Here is a 22,333-nt window from a genome sequence, read left to right on the forward strand (position 1 = left end):
GGGGGGGAAGGGTAATGGGGACCAAGACATGTGAAAGGGTATCAATGTATGTGAATCAATGCACCTTCTATCTGGCAAATATCATGTAACCCGTTTATTAATTACAATAAAAATATTTAAAAAAAGAAAAAGGAGACATTACATACAAAGAGCTGGGAGCCAGATGGTACTGCCAGTGTTTCCTAAACCACACCACCCCATCTGTGGAAAACCACAGCCCCTGCAGCACCCACTTACCCACCCCCACCCCCGCCCCATGCCTTGTATCCAGTGAATTTAATCACTTGGTCTTGTAGAGACCCCCAGACCCAACCCCTTCAGTAAACCCAGAGGCTGCACAAACAGGAACTTCTGAATCCCAGTCAGCCATTGTTCACACAAGTGTCCATAAGCTCCAGGAACCAACCTAAACCATAAAACTACTCTCTGACAGTTGAATGGGACCCAGCTAGCATGAAAACTCTCAGTCAGTTTCCACCAGCCGGGGAAGCTCCCTAATCTCACTCGACCACCTGATGGGTGTGATTTTTGCCTTTAAAACGGCTGTGAAAACCCTGTTCCCAGCTTCACTGCCTGGCTTGTATTCCACAATAAACCTTGTTGTTGCATTTCGGACGCCTCTATCTAGGTGGTCTTCTTTGGGGGGACCCCTCCTCTGTGCACAAGAGTCTAATTCCTTTTGCTCTAGAGGAAACTGAAGTCCACAAATCACAGGGTCCTCTCAGAATCAACTGAGTGTTTTTGTTTTTTATTTTATTCTTTTTCCAGTGCTGTGACTCAAACCCGGGATGTGGTAAACGCTAAGTTAAGTGCTCTATCACCGATTTCTCCAGCCCCTGAGATCAACATTATTTTCACTTCTTGGAGACTATGGCCATTTCTTTGCTAGCTATCATCAGCAACTGAAAGGCCACATGTATAAGATATTCATTCCAGCAAGGTGCTGGGAATCCTAGCTACTCAGGAGGCTGATCTGAGGCTGGAGGTTCAAAGGCAGCCTGGGCAGGAAAAATCGGAGACTCTTATCTCCAATTAACCACCAGAAACCAGTGGTGAGTTGTGGCTTAAAGTGGTAGAGCATAAGCCTCGAGCAAGAGAGCTCAGGCCCTGTGTTCAAGTCCCACAACTGACAGAAAAAAAAGCTAAAATTTAAAAAAAAAAAAAAAAAAGGACTGGGAATGTGGCTTCATGGTAGAGTGCTTGCCTAGCATGCATGAAGCCCTGGGTTCGATTCCTCAGTACCACATAACCAGAAAACCCAGAAGTGGTGCTGTGGCTCAAATGGTAAAATGCTAGCCTTGAAGAAAAGAAGCTAAGGAGCAGTGTCCAGGCCCTAAGTTCAGGCTCCAGGACTGGCAAAAATAAATGTATAAATAATTACAGAGAATAATCAGAATACCTAAAACAAAACAACGACGTGGGCCCACAGGCCCACTGATAAAAAGAGTTCTAAAGCTGATTTTACTCTAATCAATCAGTCACAGAAACCTTAAGGTCACTATAACAAAGCAAACTGAGTTACTATGTCTTGCTCTTCTAAGTAACAGTTTAGAAAAGATCTTAAGTGGTAGAGGGGTGGAGCAAGAATACACCAGAAAGATAAGACCTGGGGCAAGGAGCATGGCCTTGTAGTAGAGTGCTTGCCTAGCATGCATGAAGCTCTGGGTTCAATTCCTCAGTATCCCATACACAGAAAAAGCCAAGAATAGTGCTATGGCCCAAATGGTAGAGTGCTGGCCTTGAGAAAGCCCAAGGACAGGGCCCAGGCCCTGAGTTCAAGTCCCAGGACTGGCAATAATAATGACAATAAAAGACCTACAACAAAGATCTAAAAAAGAGTGGGTAGAATCAGAGAAGGATCCTGTAAACCTCAGAGCTTGCCTCTTAGCTTAAGTAAGGAGCAAAATCTAATGTATTCTACTAAAACTCTTTCAAGTCAGCAGCAGCATCTGGGACTTGACCCTGGGTTTTAGAGGTGACCCATTCCTGCAACTAGGACCAGGCCATTCTAGAAAGTTGGAAAGTTGCTAGAGAACACAGCAAGCTTCTTTTTTTGTGCATGCTAGGCCAGTACTCTACCTTTGAGCTACACTCCTCTCCTAGTCCCCCACCCCTTTCTTCCCTTCCCTGCTACATCCACTGCCCAGACAATTACCTTTGAAATGTTTTCCTTCTTTCTGTTAAACATTATTTTTGAACAACCATCACAAGATTGTCTCTGATGTTTTATCAAGGGAACTGAAGGCAGAATGTTAATGAGAAAGGTCATAAAAGACAAATGAAAAATTTGAATTATTACCTTAGACCTCTAACACTGAGCTGGGTCCCAGGCAGAACATTAGAATCACCTGGAGATATTTAAAAGCACCCGAGGCTCTGGCTCCACCCCTACACATTACCATGGAGAAGTCAAGAGGGACACACACCCCTGCCTCAAAAGTAGTCCAAATTTTGTATATCAAATTCTCTTCCTCAGAGCAGGATAAGATAAAAAAGAATCCTAGGACTTCAATTGGATGAAAAGTCACCTACATGAAGTTTAACGCCATAATCTTAACAATTTGTCTCAATCCATCAAAGGTACCCAGGTACTTTCCTCACCTCTCCAGCTAGCACCAATCATCTCTTAAATTCAGATATTCTGTGTGTGTGTATGTACTGGTCCTGGGGCTTGAACTCAGGGCCAAGGTGTTGTCTCTGAACTTTAATATTCAAGGCTAGCATTCTGTCATTTAAGCTACAGCTCCACTTCTGGCTTTTTGATAGTTAACTGGAGATAAGAGAGTCTCGGGTTTGTTTGGTTTCAAACTACAATCCTTGAATCTCAGCCTTCCGAGTAGTTAGGATTACAGGCATGAGCCACCAGTGCCTGGCCATAGATACTCTTCTTGATATGCTTATGGTAAGCATAAACTACAAACTAGAAGAGAAAAACAAACTTCATTCTTAACCACCCCCCCAACTCTCCTGGATTGGCCACTCCAACAGAAAAAAATAAGAGACTTCTCTTAAATGTTTCAAAACAAAATAATTAAAATGTCTCTGGGTAAACAACCATGAAACTCAATGAGCTATTTCCTTTATTTTTTTTTCATAGTTACAGACTTTGGGTCTATCATGGAAATAGCTGCATAGTTTTGACAAGGGCCAAATCACTCAGTGAAATTACATCACAGGAGGTTGCTTGTGCCCTGCTGGGTTCTGAATAGCATGTACCCCTTTGGCTGTTTGGGACCAGCCTGCTGAGCTATGGAGTGGCAATGTTTTTCCAGTCCATGAACTCTTCCTAATTATATGGCATCATGACAATTTACCCAGCCTAATTGGGGGAGCTATCCAACCCTATCAAGGACACTCAATAAACAGTAGCTAGAAAGACAGCTTTAATGGCCCTGAGGCTTGAATTTTCTCCCAAGGAAAATATCAGGAGTGGTGGCCATATTAGTGGGTTTATAAGAGTACTAACTCTCTACCATTTAAGGGTTTTAAAACAGCCATGAAGGGCCAGGAATTTGGCCTAGTGGTAGAGTGCTTGCCTAGCATGCACGAAGTCCCAGGTTCAATTCCTTGGAACCACATACATAGAAAAAAGCCAGAAATGGTGCGGTGGGCTCAAGTGGTAGAGCTCTAGCCTTGAGAAAGTCCAAGGACTGAGCTCAGGCCCTGAGTGTAAGCCCAGGATGGGCAAAAAAAAAAAAACAGCCATGAAAAGAAGCACCACAATTTTCCTAGCCCACAATGCTGTTTTGTCCCTTTTTTTCCAGAGGACAACTTACATAGTGAGTTGCCAGATGAGGATTGTAGAATTAGAATTAAATATTATTTGACTTCTACATTATATTGACTTCAAATATATAATGATCTGGAGAGCATGGACGGCTCATGTCTATAAATCTAGCTACTCAGTGGGCTGAGATGTGAGGATTGAGGTTTGAAGCCAGCCAGGGCAGGAAAGTCCATGAGACTCTTCAATTAACCACCAAAAAGACAAGAGCAGAGCTGTGGCTCAAGCAGTACAGAGCCAGCCTTGCGTGGAAAAGCTAAGGGACAACATGCAGGCCCCGAGTTCAAGACCCAGTCCTGGCACAAAATAAGATAAAATGTGTGAAACTAAGTGCTAAAGACACGCTGTCCTGCAGTACCGCATTCCAGTGCATGAGGTCACACAGTGAATTTCATTTATTTAAGGAAACTAAATCTACCAGGGAAAAAAAAGAACTGGCAGCCTAGGCTGACGATGAGGCACAAGACGACCGCCAATGACCAGAAGCCGCCATGGAAATGTTCCAATACTGGGTTTGGGGGTGTACGCCTCTGTGAAGTGATGTATAACCATAGATTGGGGAAAAGGAAAGATACCGTACCAGGAAAACAAGGCAGTGGCTGCCCGAGTCTGCCATGTGCATGTGACCACGCAGGTCGTGTGTGTGCCACTTCTCCTCCTCCTCCACGGCCATCTCCGGAAGGGGACTGGACTCCAAGTGTGCGGTGCAAGGAGCGCACATGGCCCCATCCTAGACTCCAGGTTCCATCTTCCCTGACCTAGAAAAGAAGAGGGTGGGAGAGTGTCACTCGGGAGGCCTCTCTCCGGCTTGTGCGCTTCAACTCCAGGAGCCTGCAGGCCCGGCGCCCTAAGCACCAGGGCCAAAGCCGGGCTGGTGTCACTTGGGAAAGTCCTTCTCCAGAGCTCCAGGCTGGGAAGTGGGGTTCTCCGGCCGCTGCGCCCCGGTGCGCTGCTCCCGCCGCCGTCGGGGGCCGGCGCTGGGGTCCCCAGCCCGGGTTGGGTACGCGGAGACCCTCCCTCCCCCGCGCAGGGAGGGCGGGCGAGGGCGCGGCACCGGTAACCCGGCCGCCCGCGCACCCCGGCGGGGCTCGGGTCCCGGCGGACGCGTCCCCCCGCCCCCCCTTCCCCGCCAGGCGCACGTCCCACCCTCGGGGTCCAGGGACGCCCGGACGCCGCGTCGTGGTGGGGGGGCAGCCTCGCGCGACGGGGGGAAGGCGCCTGCGCGCCCGCCTCACCAGGGGCCCGCGGGGGTGGGGAGGGTGGGGCTGCGGGGCCCCCGCCTGGCCCCCCGGGACCCGCTCCCGGCCCCCGCCCGCGCGCTCACCGCACAGTGCTCATGCGCACCGCCCAGCTTTTATAGCGGCCGCGGGAGCCCCGCTTTCCGCACTCGGGCGTAGCGGGGCGGATCCCACGCAGGTGCAGCACCCGGGCCTGTCGGCGCGGGCGTGCGGGGTCCAGACGCCCGCGTGCCACGGTCTCTCCTCGGTAGCTGCCCGTCAGCCTGCCTGCCTGCGGGGTCGGTCCGTGGGTCCGTCCTTCCGTCTGTCTGTCTTTCCATCGGCGCCCCGCTCCCCCACCGTCAGCCCAGGTCCCAGCTTACATTTGGCTTGCGGGTTTCGCTCGATCCTGTGGGGCGCTGGCCCCATCGGAGCAGCGGGGCGTCGGTCTCTTCCCTCCCGGGGCGACCCCCTAGGCTCCCGGGGTGCGGGAACTCCAAGAAGCCTGCGGGCGGGCGGGCGCCTGGCGCGGGGCCCCGGACGGCCCCACTCGGAGCCTTCCCCTCTCAGCCTTGCTCTCCCCCAGGTCGGATCCGCCTTGACCACCATGGCTGCGCTGTGGACCCCGCTGCTCTGGCTCGGTGGGTACGCGCCCCCGCCCCGCCCCGCCCCGGCGTGCAGGGCCCGGGCGGCAGCCAGCGCTCGCGCTCTCCTCTCTCCGCAGGTGTCTGGGGGCTGCTGCTGCCGGCGCCCGCGGACAGCCAAGGACCCGGTGAGTTGCGGGCGCTGGGCTCGGGGTGGGGCGGGCAGGGGTGGAAGCGGGGTTCGGATAGAGGCCCGGAGAGCCAAGGTTGGCACGTTGTTTGGCGCGCCCACTTTCACCCCGACCCGGGGCGGGTCCGATGGGGGTAGGGGCTCTTCCCGCCGCAGCGGTCCTGTCCCGAGGTCCCCCTGCCTCGCCGCGGACCCCGAGACCTGCCCCGAGCGCGGGCACCCCGAGCGCACCGCATCGCACCGCCCGCGGGGCGCACTTGGTCCCGGGCCGGGGAGAGCGCAGCTGCGGACCACCGAGGTCACACCCTGCGTGAGCCCCTGGGCAGTCGCCGAGGCGTCGCCTCTTTTTAAAAAGCACCATTTGGGGTTTCACCCCTTAGCCAGAAAAGTCTAAAGAGTTTGTGGCACGTGTCTGAGGATGGGCGCGAGGCTCCAGGTGTTGTGTGAAAGCTGTTCTTGCTTTGGAAGGAGAAATGAGGTTGCCTGTGGCTGGGCCACACCAGCAGGGAGAGATTGGGCTTCGGGATGGGGCTGGCGTGGGGGCGGTGGGCCGGGCACCCTCCCTTCCCCGCGCCTGCCCAGTCCGAGTGGAGCTCAGGCCAGAACACAGGAAAGGGTTTCCTGTGTTGGGGAAATGGTATTTAACGATGTCGATTTGGTTGACTTTCAACAGTAAATTGATTAACAGTTTGTCTTAATGTTACAGTTTGTCTTACACGTTACCAAGGGTTTGTGCCTTCCCAGCATTTTTTGTAATTAAAAAAAAAAAGAAGAAAAATTCTGACAGTTTTTACACAGTCCACCTGACTGTAAAATCTGAGCAGACTGAAAAGTGCTTGCTTGCTTGTTGTTTTTGGTTGGTCTTGGGGCTTGAACTCAAGGCCTGGGCACCATCCCTGAGCTTTTTGCTCAAGGCTAGCCCTCTACCACTTGGAGCCACAGCTCCAATTCTGGTTTTCTGATGGAATTGGAGATAAGATCCTCACAGAATTTCCTGTTCTGGACTGGCTTTGAACCTTGATCTTCAGATCTCAGTCTTCTAGGATTACAGGGGTGAGCCACCGGTTCTGGGCTTTGACAAGTACTTTCTGAAAATGAGCCAACACTGTCTACCTGATAGATCTCTTAGGATAAATCTGGGCAAAAACAACTGCTTTATTCTGGTGGTATTAACTTCGCCGTCTTGCTCTTTTTAGAATGCCCCTTGGGCAAACTAATTCTATGCCTTTAGTTTTCCTCATCTGTAAAGTTATTAAACTAAATAACCTTCCATGAATCTGTGTACCCTTTTACTGATTGGTTTATGCAAACATTTGATTTATTTACTTTTGTGCCATAGTTGGGGCTTGAACTCAGGGCCTGGGCACCATCCTATAGTCCACCACGTAAATCACACCTCCATTTCTATCTTTTGGATGATTAGTTGGAGATAAGAGTCTCACAGACATTTCCTCCTTAGGCTGACTTCAAACTGCTCCTGAGTACAGGCATGAGCCATCAGCACCCAGCTTTTCATTGCCTGCCTTTGTCAAGTAACTAGGCTACATGAGTTTGTGATAAAGAAGGATAGGTTTGTTTTTTTGTTGTTGTTACTGTTTTTTGATTGGTTGTGTGACTTGAACTCTGGGCCTAGGCTCTGTCCCTGAATTCTTCAGCTCAAGGTTACCGCCCTACCCCTTGAACTACTTCCTATTTTCTGGTGGTTGATTGGAGATAAGTTTTACAGACTTAGTGCCGGGCTGTCTTTGAACCGCAATCCTCGGCTCTCAGTCTTCTGAGTAGCCAGGATTACAGGTGAGTCACCATACCCAAAGAAAGGATAGCTTTGAGAGATTTTTCTTCTACAAAAATGGCCTCCCAAAGATTCTGTTTCAGGTACTATGTTCACAGTTTTATCGGAATTTATTTTCCTAAAATAAATATATGTTCAGTGAATCATGTGATTTTCTAGTTAAGATCAATTTTCAAACTGATTGAAAACAGAAGGCAATCACATTAGGTTTCTATCATGACCAGAGCTAGATTAGATTGGAATGCCATCCAGAATGGTATGGAAAAATCAATTTTCCTTCTAGCAGGGTGCACACTAGGGAGGGAGGTGTGAAACTCCAGACTCATGGACTTTCTCTGCCCTACTTCCTTAAGCATCTTAAGAGTGCTGATTACACTTCCTCCTTCCTCTCCAGCACCCATTGCTGTTACATGCTTTACCAGAGGCCTGGACCTCAGGAAGGAGAAGGCGGACGTTCTCTGTCCTGGGGGTTGCCCTCCCGAGGAATTTTCTGTGTTTGGGAACATAGTTTATGCCTCTGTGTCCAGCATATGTGGGGCTGCCATCCACAGGTAAGAACAGACACCAGGTGGGGAGACATGCCAGCTTCATTATTTCCTTTTCCATCTGCCTTCTCTTCCTCCTTGCTTTCCTTTTGTTGCCATTTTAATCAAAGATGAGTCTGTTTTTAAAGTATTTCTAAGTATCTTTGAAATATCAAATATATAAAGGGGAGATTTCTGATAAAAGGGAAATGACATTATTTGATAGGTCGAGTCCCCTGCTTTCTAATCATGATTCCTAATCATATGAGGTTTTTTACTATGTGCCAGCTATTTTTTAACTTTCAGCAGACTCTTAAGGTAAGCACAGTTTCTTCTGTTAATAGATGAGGAAACTGAGCTATAATTGTCAAGTACTTTGCCCAAAACCACTATTGGGATTCTGCAGTAGAAGAGCCACAGTGATGTTTACAAAAGACAAGGGGAAAAAGTCTGGCCCTGGTGGCTCATGCTTGTAATCCTAGCTACTCAGGAGGCTCAGATCTGAGGATCACAGTTTGCAGCCAGCTTGGAAAGTCCATGAGACCCTTATCTCCAAATTGGAGCCACCAAACTGGTAATGCAGCTGAAGTGTAGAGCCCTGAGCTTGAGCCCCAGTACCCTCTCCCCACCCTCAATACACAAAGGTAGTCCAAGGGCATGTGGTTAAGTTACTTGGGAAGAATCGTCTGTCACCCTTTATTAGCTCTGAATCTTTGAGCTGTAGGGAACAGAATACTGCAAGTGTAGTCTTATCAATACTTGAGAAGTTTGACTGTACAAAACCATTTCCCTAGGCATGTTTTGTTCCTGCGTAAGCAGATTTCGAAAAGGCTGGCAGCAAGCATTCTTTGACTTCCCTGCTGAGCTATTTTCTTGATTAATCAGAGAAATAGTTGCAACATGGCATTCTGAATCAGCCAGTTGCCCAGGAAAAGTGGGGCTGGTGTCTCAGCTGCTATTCTTGTGCTGCAGGGGAGCAATTAGCTTCTCGGGGGGACCAGTGCGAGTCTACAGCCTCCCTGGACGAGAGAACTACTCCGCAGTAGAAGCCAATGGCATCCGGTCGCAGGCACTCTCCAGGTGGTCTGCTTCCTTTACAGTGACCAGTAGGTACAATTGCATTGTTCCCACATGTGTATAAACACTGCTGCCCAGCTCCTAGGTCCTCCCCCACCCCACCAAATATTTTCTACTCTTCTTAGCCAAGCTTCTTTGATTTTGCTAGAAAAATCCATGGTCAAACATTGCCCTGTATGATACAGACTGAGGAGGGTAGAGTGGGGCAGGTACAGCTCAAGCCCAGTGTGAGGTAGATGGGGGAAAGAACTGGCTGCCAGACAATGGAATTAGGAGCTTGAACTTGTCTGCAGTCCAAATGCCCAGGTATTTGACCCAAGTCGTGCTAAACTATAAGACCAATGAATTCCATGTTGGTGATCCTTTCATATAGAATGCAAAAGAATTTATTTTGGTTCTCTAAAATGAACAGGCCACGTGATGTTTATACCTGCAATTTCTATAGTATCCTGTGGGATTGCAAATTAGATTCATAAGGCTTTGCAGACATAGGAAAGGGAAAAACAATACTTTCTCTTTTTTTTAACAGAAGGCAAAAGTAGTACCCAGGAAGCAACAGGAAGGTCGGTGTCCACAGCACATCCACCCACAGGTATAAAGCATGGAACATTATGGTTTCCTGGAACAGTATTTGGAAGTTCTATGTATATTGCATGGTTTTTTTTGTGTACCAGTACTGAGGCTTGAACTCAGAACCTGGATGTGGCTGGTGTTCTACCACTTGATCCGTACTTCTATTTCTGGCTTTTTGCTGATTAATTAGATGTGAGAATGTCATGGGCTTTGCTACCCTTGCTGGCTTCTAACCTTGATCCTCAGATCTCAGCCTCCTGGGTAGATAAGATTCAGGTGTGAGCCACTGGGGCCCAACATACATGTGTTGTTCATACAACTTTTCCTTTCAACTATTTTTTTATTTGCCATCTTGGCTTGAACTCAGGACCTGAGCACTGTCATTGGGCTTTCCTCAAGGCTTAGTGCTCTACCACTTGAGACACAGCACCACATTTTTCTTTTTTTTTTTTTTTTGCCAGTCCTGGGCTTGAGCTCAGGGCCTGAGCACTGTCCTTGGATTTTCTCAAGGCTAGAGCTCTACCACTTGAGCCTCAGCACCACTTCTGGCTTTTTTCTATATGTGGTACTGAGGAATGGAACCCGGGTCTTCATGCATGCTAGGCAAGCACTTTAACCACTAGGCCAAACTCCTGGCCCACAGCACCACATTTTTTTTAGACTATTTTTTTTTATTAGAGAATTTATTAATTTTGATTTTTACGTCATATTTTAAATGACAAGTTTAACAAACAAGTGTTCAAGGAGGGAATCTCTATTTACAATCACTGGGACTTAGTATTTAGAACTTAATCAAAATTAGGCTAAGGGTTTGTATGTCATAGAAACATATTAATTAACATTTTTTTTAAATGTATCACAGACTTTCCCACCTGGGCTGGCTTTAAACAAAAATCCTCAAATCTCAGTTTCCTGAGTAGCTAAGATTGCAGACATGAGCCACTGGTGCTCAGCTGAGTACACTATTAAAAAGTCTTTTAATAATAATAATAATAATAATAAATTGTATTAAGAAATCTTTTCAGCTGGGTGCCATTGGCTCACATCTATAATCTTCTTAGGAGTCTGAGATATGAGGATAGAGATTTGAAGGCAGCCTAGGCAGGAAGGTCCATGAGACTTTTTTTTTTTTTTTTTTTTGCCAGTCCTGGGCTTGAGCTCAGGGCCTGAGCACTGTCCTTGGACTTTCTCAAGGCTGGAGCTCTACCACTTGAGCTTCAGCACCATTTCCGGCTTTTCGTGAGACTCTTATCACCAATTGACCAACAAAAGGCCAGACATGGTTCAAGTAGTAGAGCACCCACCATAAGCAATAAACACAAATTGAGAAGATGAAGGTTGAGTTTAAGCCCCAGTCATGGGGTAGAAAGAGGAGAAGGAAGAAGAGGAGGAGGAGGAGGAAGTCGAGGAAGTCATTTTTTCAGTGGCTGAGGGTATGGTTCAAGTGGTAGGATGCTTTTTTCTAAGCAAGTACAAAAGTCTGAGTTCAAGTCTTAGTCCTGAAAAAAAATGACTTTTTCTTTTCAGCCAGGCTCTGATGGCTCATGCTCATAAACACACACACAGAGTAACCCTACCTACTCTGGAGGCTGAGAAATGGAATGTCATGATTCAAAGTCAGCATAGTCAAGAAAACATTACTAGTCTCCTCTAAAAGCAACTAGCAAGAAGTCAGGCTAGATGCATGGCTAAAATGGTAACACTGCAGCAGAGCAGACAAGGTCCTGGCTCCAGGATGGGAGGGAGGGGAGAGAGAGTCTTTCCAAGAATAGCTCTCCATGAGCTTTCTCTTGCTATACATGTTTTATTCTATTGCCCATGTTAAGTGCTTCCTTTGCTTCAGGTAAACGACTAAAGAAAACACCAGAAAAGAAAAGTGGCAATAAAGGTAAGACCATGGCATGTCCTCTGCCTCCTTTTGTTTTTTCTTTTTAATTTCCCAGTTATGGGGCTTCACATTAGGGTTTGGGAGCTGTCCCTGAGCTCCTATGCACAAGGTTAGTGCTCTACCACTTTGAGCTACTGCGCCACTTCCAGATAAAAGTCTCATGGTAACTTTTCTGCCTGGGACTGGCTTCGAACCACAGTCTGTCTTCAGATCTTGGCCTCCTCCGTAGCTAGGATTACAAGTGTGAGCCACTAGTGCCCAGCTATTTTCTTTTTAAGCATAAATTAGTTATATAAAAAAGGGTTTCACTCTGGTATTTACATACATGTGTTTTAATATACTTTTATAATATATATAAATACTTAGATCACATTTACCTCCTCTACATCTTTTTTAACCCCTAAGTCCTTCCTCCCCCATTTTTTTGCGGGTCCTAGTGCTTGAACTCAGTCCCTGGATGTTGTTTCTTAGCTTTTTGTGCTCAAGGCTAGGACACTACCATTTGAGCCACAGCGCTACTTCTTGCTTTCTGGTTGTTAATTGGAGAGTCTCATGGAATTTCCTGCCCAGGCTGACTTCAAACCATGATCCTCAGATCTCAGCCACCCCATCCCCACCCCCGAGTAGCTAGGATATAAGAATGAGCCACTTACCACAAAGCTCTTTATAATAGGTTGCATTATGCTATTTTCATATTTATGGGTGCATACATGTATATATAATACAGATGCTATTTCTAAGATTATACACACACACACACACCCTCTTCACCTCTGCCTTCTACACATTGCTAACAAAGGACTTGCTTGGATATTCACAGACTGTAAGGCAGACATTGCATTTCTGATTGATGGAAGCTTTAATATTGGGCAGCGCCGCTTTAATTTACAGAAGAACTTTGTCGGAAAAGTGGCTCTCATGTTGGGAATTGGAACCGAAGGACCACACGTTGGCCTTGTGCAAGCCAGGTACTAATTTCGTTTCAATGGGAGGTGACGGATAACCTTGAATGGTAACTTAATCCATCTGGTTCGTTCATTGTGGTTCAATATAAACATTAATTCTGGACTCCCAAACTATAAATTCAGGATTTAAGACTGACTGCCTCTACAGAGTCCCTGGGTTTCATCCACAGCGTCTCCAAAAATAATAAAAAAAGGACTGCCTGGGCAATCTGAGTAGGCCCGGTGCCTCATTTTTGGAATAAAAAGATACGAATGGCATGCTGTCTTGCTCAGTTTGCAATGCTCCTATTCCAAAGGAAGCAGCAATGAGATGTCTGCTCCTCTCTCATCAGCTGCCATTTCTTTACTAGTCTGCTTGGTGGTGGTCTTTTGCCAGTTAGGTTTGAACTCAGAGCTTCACTCTTTCTAGACAGTGTGCCACCAGGACTCCAGCCTCCTTTCTTCCATTTATTGTTTCGGGTCTTTCTATATTTTCTTTGTTAAAGACATGTAAGCATAACCTTTCTACTTCATTCATTTAAAAATAACATTTACTGTATCTGACTGTTACCTGGTATATTGTACCTATGTTTGTGTATTTAAAGGGGGAAAACAAGATGATTGGGAGGAGTTGGGGAGAGGAAAACGGAGACAAAAACATGAGAAAGGGGTATCAATGTGCAAGAACTAATGCACCTACTACTTGATGAATGTAACTGTAACCCCCTCTATACACTATCCCGACAATAAAAAAAATAACATTTACTGATAGCTTTTAGAATCATAATGGGCTCACTATAGGAAGACTGAAAAACATATAAAGAATGAAACTTTTCAAACCATGTCCCCCAGGAGATCTTCATATACAGTTTTTTTTCAATACTTTATGAAAAATTTTGTATGTTGTATATATGCATTTCTTTTTTAAAAGCTGAAACATAAAAAATGTCTTGGGTCCCGGTTTTTTACCCTTAGTATGTTTTTTTTTTCTTTTGCCACTGCTGGGGCACTCTACCACTGGAACCATACCTCCACTTTTTTTGTCAGTCGTGGGACTTGAACTCTGTATTGGACACTGTCACTGAGCTCTTCAGCTCAAGGCTAATGCTCTACCCTTGAGCCATAGCACCACTTCCACTTTTCTGGTGGTTAATTGGAGGTAAGAGTCTCATGGACTTTAGTGCCCAGGCTGGCTTTGAACCCTGATCCTGAGATCTCAGCCTCCTGAGTAGCTAGGATTACAGGCGTGAGCCAACTCAGCAGGCTTTCCACATTGTGGTTGTTTTGGGTTTTTTTTTTTTTATGGTTATTTGGCGTTAAAAGTCTCACAGACTTGTCCAGGCTGGCTTAGTATGTGGTATCAAGGAATCAAATCCTGGTCTCTGTGCATGCTAATCATTCACTCTACCACTAGGCCAAACAGCCAGCCACTTCATATATTTTTGAGGGACTAGTTTACCCCCAGAAAAGATGGAAGCTACATTGCATGCACTATTTATAGCTTCTTATAAACATTTATTTTCTACTTAAGGAAGAACATTAAAATAAACCATGCGCACATGTAGGAAAAGAACAAAACAATCCTTGTATTATGAAAGATGCAAAGCCTAAGTATAATAAAGACCATTGATAGTTGAAAAGTAACCATGAAAGTGATAAGGTTTTCCATGAAAAATCTGATTTGGGTACCCAGTGTTTCTGCCATTGGATATGCAGAAATAAAATGTTTACTCATTCCTCAAAAGCATCTCAATGAGAGTCAGCTGTGGCTGTGGTGCACCTGGAATGCCAGCATTTATAATTAGTTTTAAGCCATCTAATGTTGCTTCTTTATTTTGCTTTTCTGATATTCTCTAGTTAACTTTAACTGTTTTCTTTCTTTCATCACAGTGAACATCCCAAAATAGAATTTTACTTGAAAAACTTTACATCAGCCAAAGATGTTCTGTTTGCCATAAAAGAAGTAGGTTTCAGAGGAGGTAATTCCAATACAGGCAAGTAGACTGCCCCTGGGGTGTTCTAGCCAGGGTTACGAAGTGATCAGACATGCAGAACAGTATTGTGCTATTTTATGTAAACAGATGGCATGACACTTTTGGTTTGATCCTCATTTGATCACCTGAGATACATAATGGAAAATACCAATAGGTTCGTAGTTTTTATGTATTTAAAATATCTACAAAGGTTTTTTTTTTTCCTTTGCCAGTACTAAGCTGGCCTGCTACCACTTAAAGCCATGCCTCCAGCCTAGTTCTTTGCTGGTTATTTTGGAAGTTATATATCCTTTTCTGCCTTTGGATCTCAGCCTCCTAAGTAGCTAGACATGAGCCACCATGTCCAGCCAAGCATTGTGATTTTTATAATCCTTATACTGAATAGGTCAGTCATCATTATAGAGAAGTTATCTGGTCATAATCAGAAATCAATAGACTTGTGCAACAAATGCAGATGAGGCAGAGTAGAACAAGGGACCCTCTGAGGAAATTCCTTGTTCCTTGAGAGGAACTCATTTGTCACAAGGGGGCAAGAGCACACCATGAGAGTAGGAGTCAAGTTTTGTGATTTTGACTGATGATGAATGGGAAGTAAGGAAATCGGAGGCTTTGCATGGTGGAGGGGGAAGAATGTGGGTTGTGATGACAAAAAAAATAGGCCTAGAAGAATAATTAATCTTTCCCTATCAGAGGGATCAGTTATAGAACCGAATTCCATATAAGTTCAGTTCTTAAACTTAGTGGCATCAAGTTGTCACTGGGAAACATGTCACTTGAGTTAGGGGTAAACTGCTACTCAAATTTGCTTCTTTCTCAACACCAGGAAAAGCTTTGAAACATACTGCTCAGAAATTCTTCACAGCAGACACTGGCGTCAGAAAAGGTATCCCCAAAGTGGTGGTAGTGTTCATTGATGGCTGGCCTTCTGATGACATCGAGGAAGCAGGCATTGTGGCCAGAGAATTTGGCGTCAACGTATTTATCGTTTCTGTGGCCAAGCCAATTCCTGAAGAACTGGGGATGGTTCAGGATGTGGCATTTGTGGACAAGGTAAGGTGGTAAGACACATCTGTTACAATGGGTAGTGGTGATTTGGTTTTGAGCCTCTAAGTGTAACATCATGATTACCTGTGAACATTCAAGACGTAAATGTTTACAAATCTGGAGCCACTTTTGATCCTTCTGTTCTTTTCTGTGTCTCCCCCATTAGGCAGTTTGTAGGAATAATGGCTTCTTCTCTTACCACATGCCCAACTGGTTTGGCACCACCAAATATGTAAAGCCTCTAGTCCAGAAGCTCTGCAGTCATGAGCAAATGATGTGTAGCAAGACATGTTACAACTCCGTGAACATCGCCTTCCTGATCGATGGCTCCAGCAGCGTGGGAGACAGCAATTTTCGCCTCATGCTTGAATTCATTTCCAACATAGCTAAGTCTTTTGAGATCTCAGACATCGGGGCCAAGATAGCTGCTGTACAGTTCACTTATGATCAACGCACAGAATTCACTTTCACTGACTATAGCACCAAAGAAAACATCCTCGCTGTGATCAGGAGCATTCCCTACATGAGTGGTGGGACAGCTACTGGCGATGCCATTTCCTTCACTGTTCGAAACGTGTTTGGTCCCATGAGGGGTAGCCCCAACAAGAACTTCCTGGTAATTGTCACAGACGGGCAGTCCTATGATGATGTACGAGGTCCTGCTGCCGCCGCCCATGATGCAGGTAAGGCTCTTGACCTTTGGTAGTAGGTATGAAGAGGGCTCACAAATTTGAGGAGTCATTCAACCGTAATATGGAACAAAACACTTGAAGTGTCACAGGCAACTGCTGTGAGCTTCCCCCAGTATTAGCTGATTTAACTGTCAGAGCACCCCTGCTAATCTCAGTCTACAGAGACAGACTTGCCCAGGATGAATTACAACTGGACGAAGCAAGGATTCAAACCCAGGTACCTGGCTTGAGAGCCTAACCTCTAGGTGGTAGAGAGACTCAACGTCTTCAGGACTTAAGTCACAGGTGCTCATAGGTGACTTAAACTTGGAATACCTCCCCAAATGACTAGGTTAAGCCTAGCCTGCCATTGATTTACCACAGTTAAGTTTTCAGACTGGCATGAGGTGGGTTTTTTTGGGGGGTGGAGGGGTTTGTGGGTCATGAGGCTTGAACTCAGTCTGGGCACTATCCCTGAGCTCTTTAGCTCAAGGCTACCACCCTACTCTTGAGTCAGGCTCCACTTCCCATTTTCTAGAGGTTAATTGGAGTCTCAGGTCCTTTTGTGCTGGCTTTGAACCTTGATCCTCAGAGCTCAGCCTCCTGAGTAACGTGAGCCACTGCGCCCGGCTTGGCATGAGCTTTAATAGATGGCAAGCTCTTCACTAGAGTTGAATCCTATCTTAAATTCTTTCTTAGGAAAGAATTTTTACTTTTTACTTTTCCTTCTTGAGATGAAATTCTGGAATTTTACAAGGTATAAGACAGGTTCCTTCCTGGCCTCTACTCTCAATCTTAGTATTACTTTTGGAAAAGGTCTGAAAACATTAGCATAATGTGTTGGTGAGATCCAACAAGCCATTCAATGTCTAAGCTTCCCCTGTGGGGTATAACTGAGGGGCTTGGCAGGGGACCTCACTCTTGTGTACTCCTTTTACCTCCAATTGAATTCCCAATTCCCCTTTTCCTTTCTAGCCACAGGCTTTTTTTCAATGTACATTACCAACTCCTATAAATGCTAGTGAAATGCTTTCTTTAAGTAGGAACGAGAACTGATTACCTGCAGTTTTACAAAAATATTTTTTATACACCAGTACTAATCTGTGGTGAATATCTACTGTAGTCTACTGCCACTTGTCACTTAGCTTACCTAACTCAGGGTGAGCAGGTCTGTGCTTAGGCTAACGTCAACTGTTTATTTTCCTTGTAGTTAGTTTCAGAAGGGGAACCACACTGCAAAAATCTGATGGAAATAATCCTTCAATAATAGCAAAATGAAAATCAGGAATGCCAGAAAATGAGATTTTTAGGACTAGGTCATGACTTGTGTTCTTGTTTTTGTTAAATTTTAGGGCCAATTGAGCCTGAGCTAATCTGTAAATCCAAGGGGAAAGGAAAATGATTTTGACATTTGGTGGGTGGGGTATGGGAGATGGTGGCAGCTATAGGATTGGGTGGTGGTAAATTGTTTCCAGGTTTTTTTTTTTTTTTTCCATTCTTTAAACCTGGTTTATATTGTCTTTCCAACTCTGAGCATGGTATACCTCACTCAAAGAGAATTCCACCTAGCAGGAGAAAGTTTAAATGCTTTTGGCAGTTCGTATTGAATTCTACTGACACCCTAGCCAAAAATATATACAGTCTTTTAACTCAAGAAGGCAGGTAGGCACTGGTGACTGTAATCCCAACTACACAAAATACTGAGATCTGAGGACTGCAGTTCAAATCCAGCCATGGTAGACAAGTCTTCTCTTTTCTTAACCAGAAAAAAACGTTAGAGATACGTCTGTAGTAGTAGAGCCTGCCTTGAGCAAAAAGAGGACCAAGAGCATGAGAGCCCCAAATAAAACTGAGCTATTTCTACAGATAAAAATCTCTTGGCAGTTTTTTCAATTGATCACATTTTTGTTTTTTTTTTTTTATTAAAGACTAGCAATTTCTGCCTACTAGGCAGCTTGCCAATATAACTTGCAGATCAAAATGCAGGATACAAGTTCTAGCTCACTTCCTCAGACAATACAGCAGTTGAAAACTAACTATTCACAAGTAGACACACTGCCAATAGTGTCTAACTGAAGGGATAGCAGGCACCCTTTCTCATCCCATTATTTGTTGTATAGCTTCGTGCCAGAACCAGAGCTTAAACTTGGGGTTTCAAGCTCTTGCTCTACTTGCTTGCTCAGCTGGCCCTCAACCATTTGAGCATGCTTCCAGGTGGGAACTTTGCTGGTTAATTGGAGATGAGGTCCCCATCTTTTCTGTCCCAGGTGGCTTCAAATCATGACCTTTCAGCTAGGACTACAGCATGAGCCCCTGGAATGTTGTAGGACTTTAATTGATAATGTCCCTTTACTGGGTTTCCATTCTTAGCTTACAAAGTGCATCATTATGGATACTTCATTTCTAAGTATTCTTTTTCTACTATCAGTGATTATGACTTACTCCATTAAGGTGGGAAATAACACTCAGGCAAGATTTCTGGTTCTGATCACTAAATTGTTTGCCACTGGTCTCACAATGACTGTGAAAACTTAACAATTTAGGACTTTAGTTCTTCAAAGTTACCTGGCAGGCAATGGGAGTTTGGCCTAGTGGTAGACTGTTTGCCTAACACGCACGAAGACCCAGGTCAATTTCGTGGTACCACATACATAGAAAAAGTTGGAAGTTGTGCTATGGCTTAAGTGGTAGAGTGCTAACCTTGAGAAAGCCCAGAAAAGGACAGTGCTCAGGCTCTGAGTTCCAGCACCAGGACTGGCCAAAAAAAAAAAAAAAAAAAAAGTGAGTAGTTCTCACTGCAACCATGTACTATAAATGAAAATATATATGGAACATATATGTACATAAAAATTGGGTATGTTTTTAATTTTAAAATACCTTCTACCGTAGGTATCACCATCTTCTCTGTTGGTGTGGCTTGGGCACCTCTGGATGACCTGAAAGACATGGCCTCTAAACCGAAGGAGTCACATGCTTTCTTCACAAGAGAGTTCACAGGATTAGAACCAATTGTTTCTGATGTCATTAGAGGCATTTGTAGAGATTTCTTAGAATCTCAACAATAATGGTGGCATTTTAACAACTGATAAAATACAAGGAGATCTAATATATAAAGTGCATTCTCACAATACTATTATATCGTATACTAGAATCAGATACTTTAAGGCCAACAGCTGTTTTAAACACATATGCATTCATTTAAAGCTACTACCTTTGGATTAAAATTTAGTCTAACTTCAAACACATGGTTGAGACTTCATAATCATGGCCCTTAGGAACTCAGGAAAGAGGTATGGATTGAAACTGTAAAAATTATAACATGCAAATACTATAGCTCAATAAAATAATCTGATACTTAAGACAAAAGCAACATACTTTCTCTAATCGTTCTTTATTGGCTAATAAGGAAAACAAAAATTTAAACAGCTTTTAAAGTTCAAATATAAATATTCTGAACAGAGTGGATGCTTTTTAAAAAGTCAATAGAATTATTACAGATAAGTAATCCTGTGCCAAACTTCTTTTGTAGTGTATTTTCACAGTAACTTATTACTGAAAATATAACACTTAATAAGTAGCAGGATTTCCTGATATTTTTCTATTTATATCCTTAATTTTATATGTACATAGTTATATTGGCTTGCACTCTAAAATTCATTCAGGACAGACTGTTAAGTCAGTAAAGTCTTTGAAAAGAGATTTCAAGTATCAGAATTATAGGAAAAATATTGTAGTTTGGATATTCAAAAATAAAATTGCTAGTAACAATCTAAGCTGCCTTACTTTCATCATTCAAGTGTTCCTCTCTAGGAAATGGTATAGAAGACCAATGGAAGACTAGTTTGGACTGCATTTTTAAATCATATAGTAATATCAACTACATTTTTTCTTTGATTTAGTTTTGTACACTGGTACCAGGATCTGAATCCCCAACCTTGAACTCAGCTTCTGGCACTCTTAACCAACAGATTCACTTTTGGCTTTTAGCTGGTTAACTGGAGAAAACTCTCCCAGGATTTGTCCTGGCTAGCTTCGAACCTCAGTTCTCAGATTAAGTGTGAACCACCAGCTTTTCAGTTATTAAGCGAGTACAATTTTAGCCAATATATGTAACACTCTCAGATTAATCATGATATGCTTTTGAGAACGTGCTCCAATGTTTTGTTACTATGAGAGTATCAGAAATGTGCCTAAGTCTTACCAGCGCCTCTTCTTCCCATGTTCTCTAAACAAGTCTTCCTCTCATCCACCTGTAAACCATACCTTCCCCTCCCTACCTTCAGAGCAGTACTGGTTGTATCGGAAGCTATTATGACCTGAAAGAGGTGTTAACTGGTTGGAATATGTCCACTAAATTTTTAGGTCTTTACAATTGTACTAATCATTCAGAAAGGAAAGAAAGGAATATATACATGAGAACATGAATCACCTCCAAAATTAATAAAAATTTGGTAACTTGGAGACAAAATCCCGATTCCCCGTTTAAAACAAAAGTTTTGTGTGAGTGGTTAATGCAATACAAAATGTTTAAACATCAAAATTGGGTTAGCTAAGAACTGGTGGCTCACATCTGTAATCCTAGCTACTAAGTAGGCTGAGGTCTGAGGATAATGGTTTCATTCCCCAAATGGGGAATGAAAGTCTCAGATTCTTATCTCCTGTTAACCTCCAACAACCTAGAAATGTGGCAAGTGCTGAGTGCACAGGCCTTGAGTTCAAACCCAGAACTGGAATTTAAAAAAGGGAAGGGTGGAAGGGAGAGGGATAAACTTACCCTCATTTTCTCCCCAAAACATAGTACACAAAATTCTCACCTAGGAATACAACCCCTTACTAGAAAAACCCAAGCTTCTAATAATTAGCTGTTTAATTTTAGTCAAATTTTAACCGGGCAACGGTAGCTCATGCATGTAATCCTAGATACTCAGAAAGCTGAGATCTGAGGATCACAGTTCAAAGATAGACTAGGCGCTAAAGATCATGAGACATCTCCAATTAACCACTAGAAAACTGGAAGTGACACTATGTCTCGAGTGGTAGACGACTAGTCCTGAGCTGAAGAGCTCAGGGACAACCCCCAGGCTCAGAGTTCAAGCCCTACAACCAGAGGAAAAACAAAAAAAACAAAAAGTCAAATTTCGAGGCACCTAGGTTATCAGGAACACTCATACTGTAAGAGCAACAAAACAGGCAATGGTATGTAGTTCAAGCAGCAAAGTACCTGTTTACCAAGTATGAGGCCCTGAGTTCAAATCCCAATAACAACGATAAAATGTTAACAGAAGACAGAGTAGTATAGTGCAAACTGGTCCTGAACTCAAGATTTTCCTGCCTGTGTACCTTGTGTTGAAATCAGCATATGCCACCATTCCCCACTTAAAACACAATTTTTAGAAGTTTGTATTACAAATCAGTGGTAACATGTCTAAATTTCAAATATGCTAGCACATTTATAACTTGTGTGTCGGGGAGGGGGGCAGTCATGGGGCTTGAACTCGGCCTGGGTGCTATCCCTGAGCTCTTCAGCTCAAGGCTACCACCCTACCCTTGAGCCCACTTCCTGTTTTCTAGAGGTTAAGAGTCTCAGGTCCTTTTGTGCCTAGGCTACTTTTGAACCCTGATCCTCAGCTCTGACTCCTGAGTAGCTAGGATTACAGGCGTGAGCCACTGTGCCCAGCTCATTTATAACTTTTAATGCAGTAAACATTAGTTTTTAGTAGGTAACACTTTGAAATGATGAAAAATACAAGTATAATGTAGAATAATTTAAAAACTAAAGAAAAAACCCTCAACATGCTGGTGTGTGTGTGTGTATATATAATACACATATATATAGAGATCTATATATTAAACCTTCTTACAAAGTCCTCTGTAACAGTAATCTGCTGTTCTCCACAAGTCAAAAATGGAAGCACACAAATAAAATGAAGATTCATTTTACATCCCTTTAGTCTCTTCCAAATGTTTAATATTATAAAGAAAATACAAAAATAAAAAGACTAATTTTTATCCATCTCAGTTTTTAATACATTCTAAAAGAGGTAAGTGTTT

At 44.0% G+C, this 22,333-nt stretch overlaps 1 protein-coding gene across 1 annotated transcript; it reads left to right on the forward strand.

Moving 5' to 3' along the window:
- The first annotated feature begins 5,186 nt into the window (after window positions 1-5,186).
- Window positions 5,187-21,761, forward strand: Coch (cochlin). Its single transcript, XM_090345340.1, has 11 exons — window positions 5,187-5,642; window positions 5,726-5,773; window positions 7,962-8,118; window positions 9,064-9,197; window positions 9,698-9,760; window positions 11,585-11,629; window positions 12,450-12,597; window positions 14,464-14,567; window positions 15,391-15,617; window positions 15,778-16,294; window positions 19,172-21,761. The coding sequence occupies exons 1-11, from the start codon at window positions 5,609-5,611 to the stop codon at window positions 19,345-19,347; spliced, it is 1,653 nt and encodes a 550-aa protein (XP_090201466.1). The 5' UTR covers window positions 5,187-5,608; the 3' UTR covers window positions 19,348-21,761.
- Window positions 21,762-22,333: the final 572 nt, after the last annotated feature.

This window comes from Megascapheus bottae, chromosome 14 (genome assembly GCF_031878675.1).
Source record: "Megascapheus bottae isolate mThoBot1 chromosome 14, mThoBot2.hap1, whole genome shotgun sequence".
In the NCBI taxonomy this organism is placed as follows: Eukaryota; Metazoa; Chordata; class Mammalia; order Rodentia; family Geomyidae; genus Megascapheus; species Megascapheus bottae.

Bases quoted from the DNA above. Each gene is read 5' to 3' on its own strand.
- Coch (XM_090345340.1), top strand. From the start codon at position 5,609: ATGGCTGCGCTGTGGACCCCGCTGCTCTGGCTCG. The intron at 5,774-7,961 runs GTGAGTTGCGGG...CTTCCTCTCCAG, and splicing joins CGCGGACAGCCAAGGACCCG to CACCCATTGCTGTTACATGC. The intron at 14,568-15,390 runs GCAAGTAGACTG...TCTCAACACCAG, and splicing joins AGGAGGTAATTCCAATACAG to GAAAAGCTTTGAAACATACT.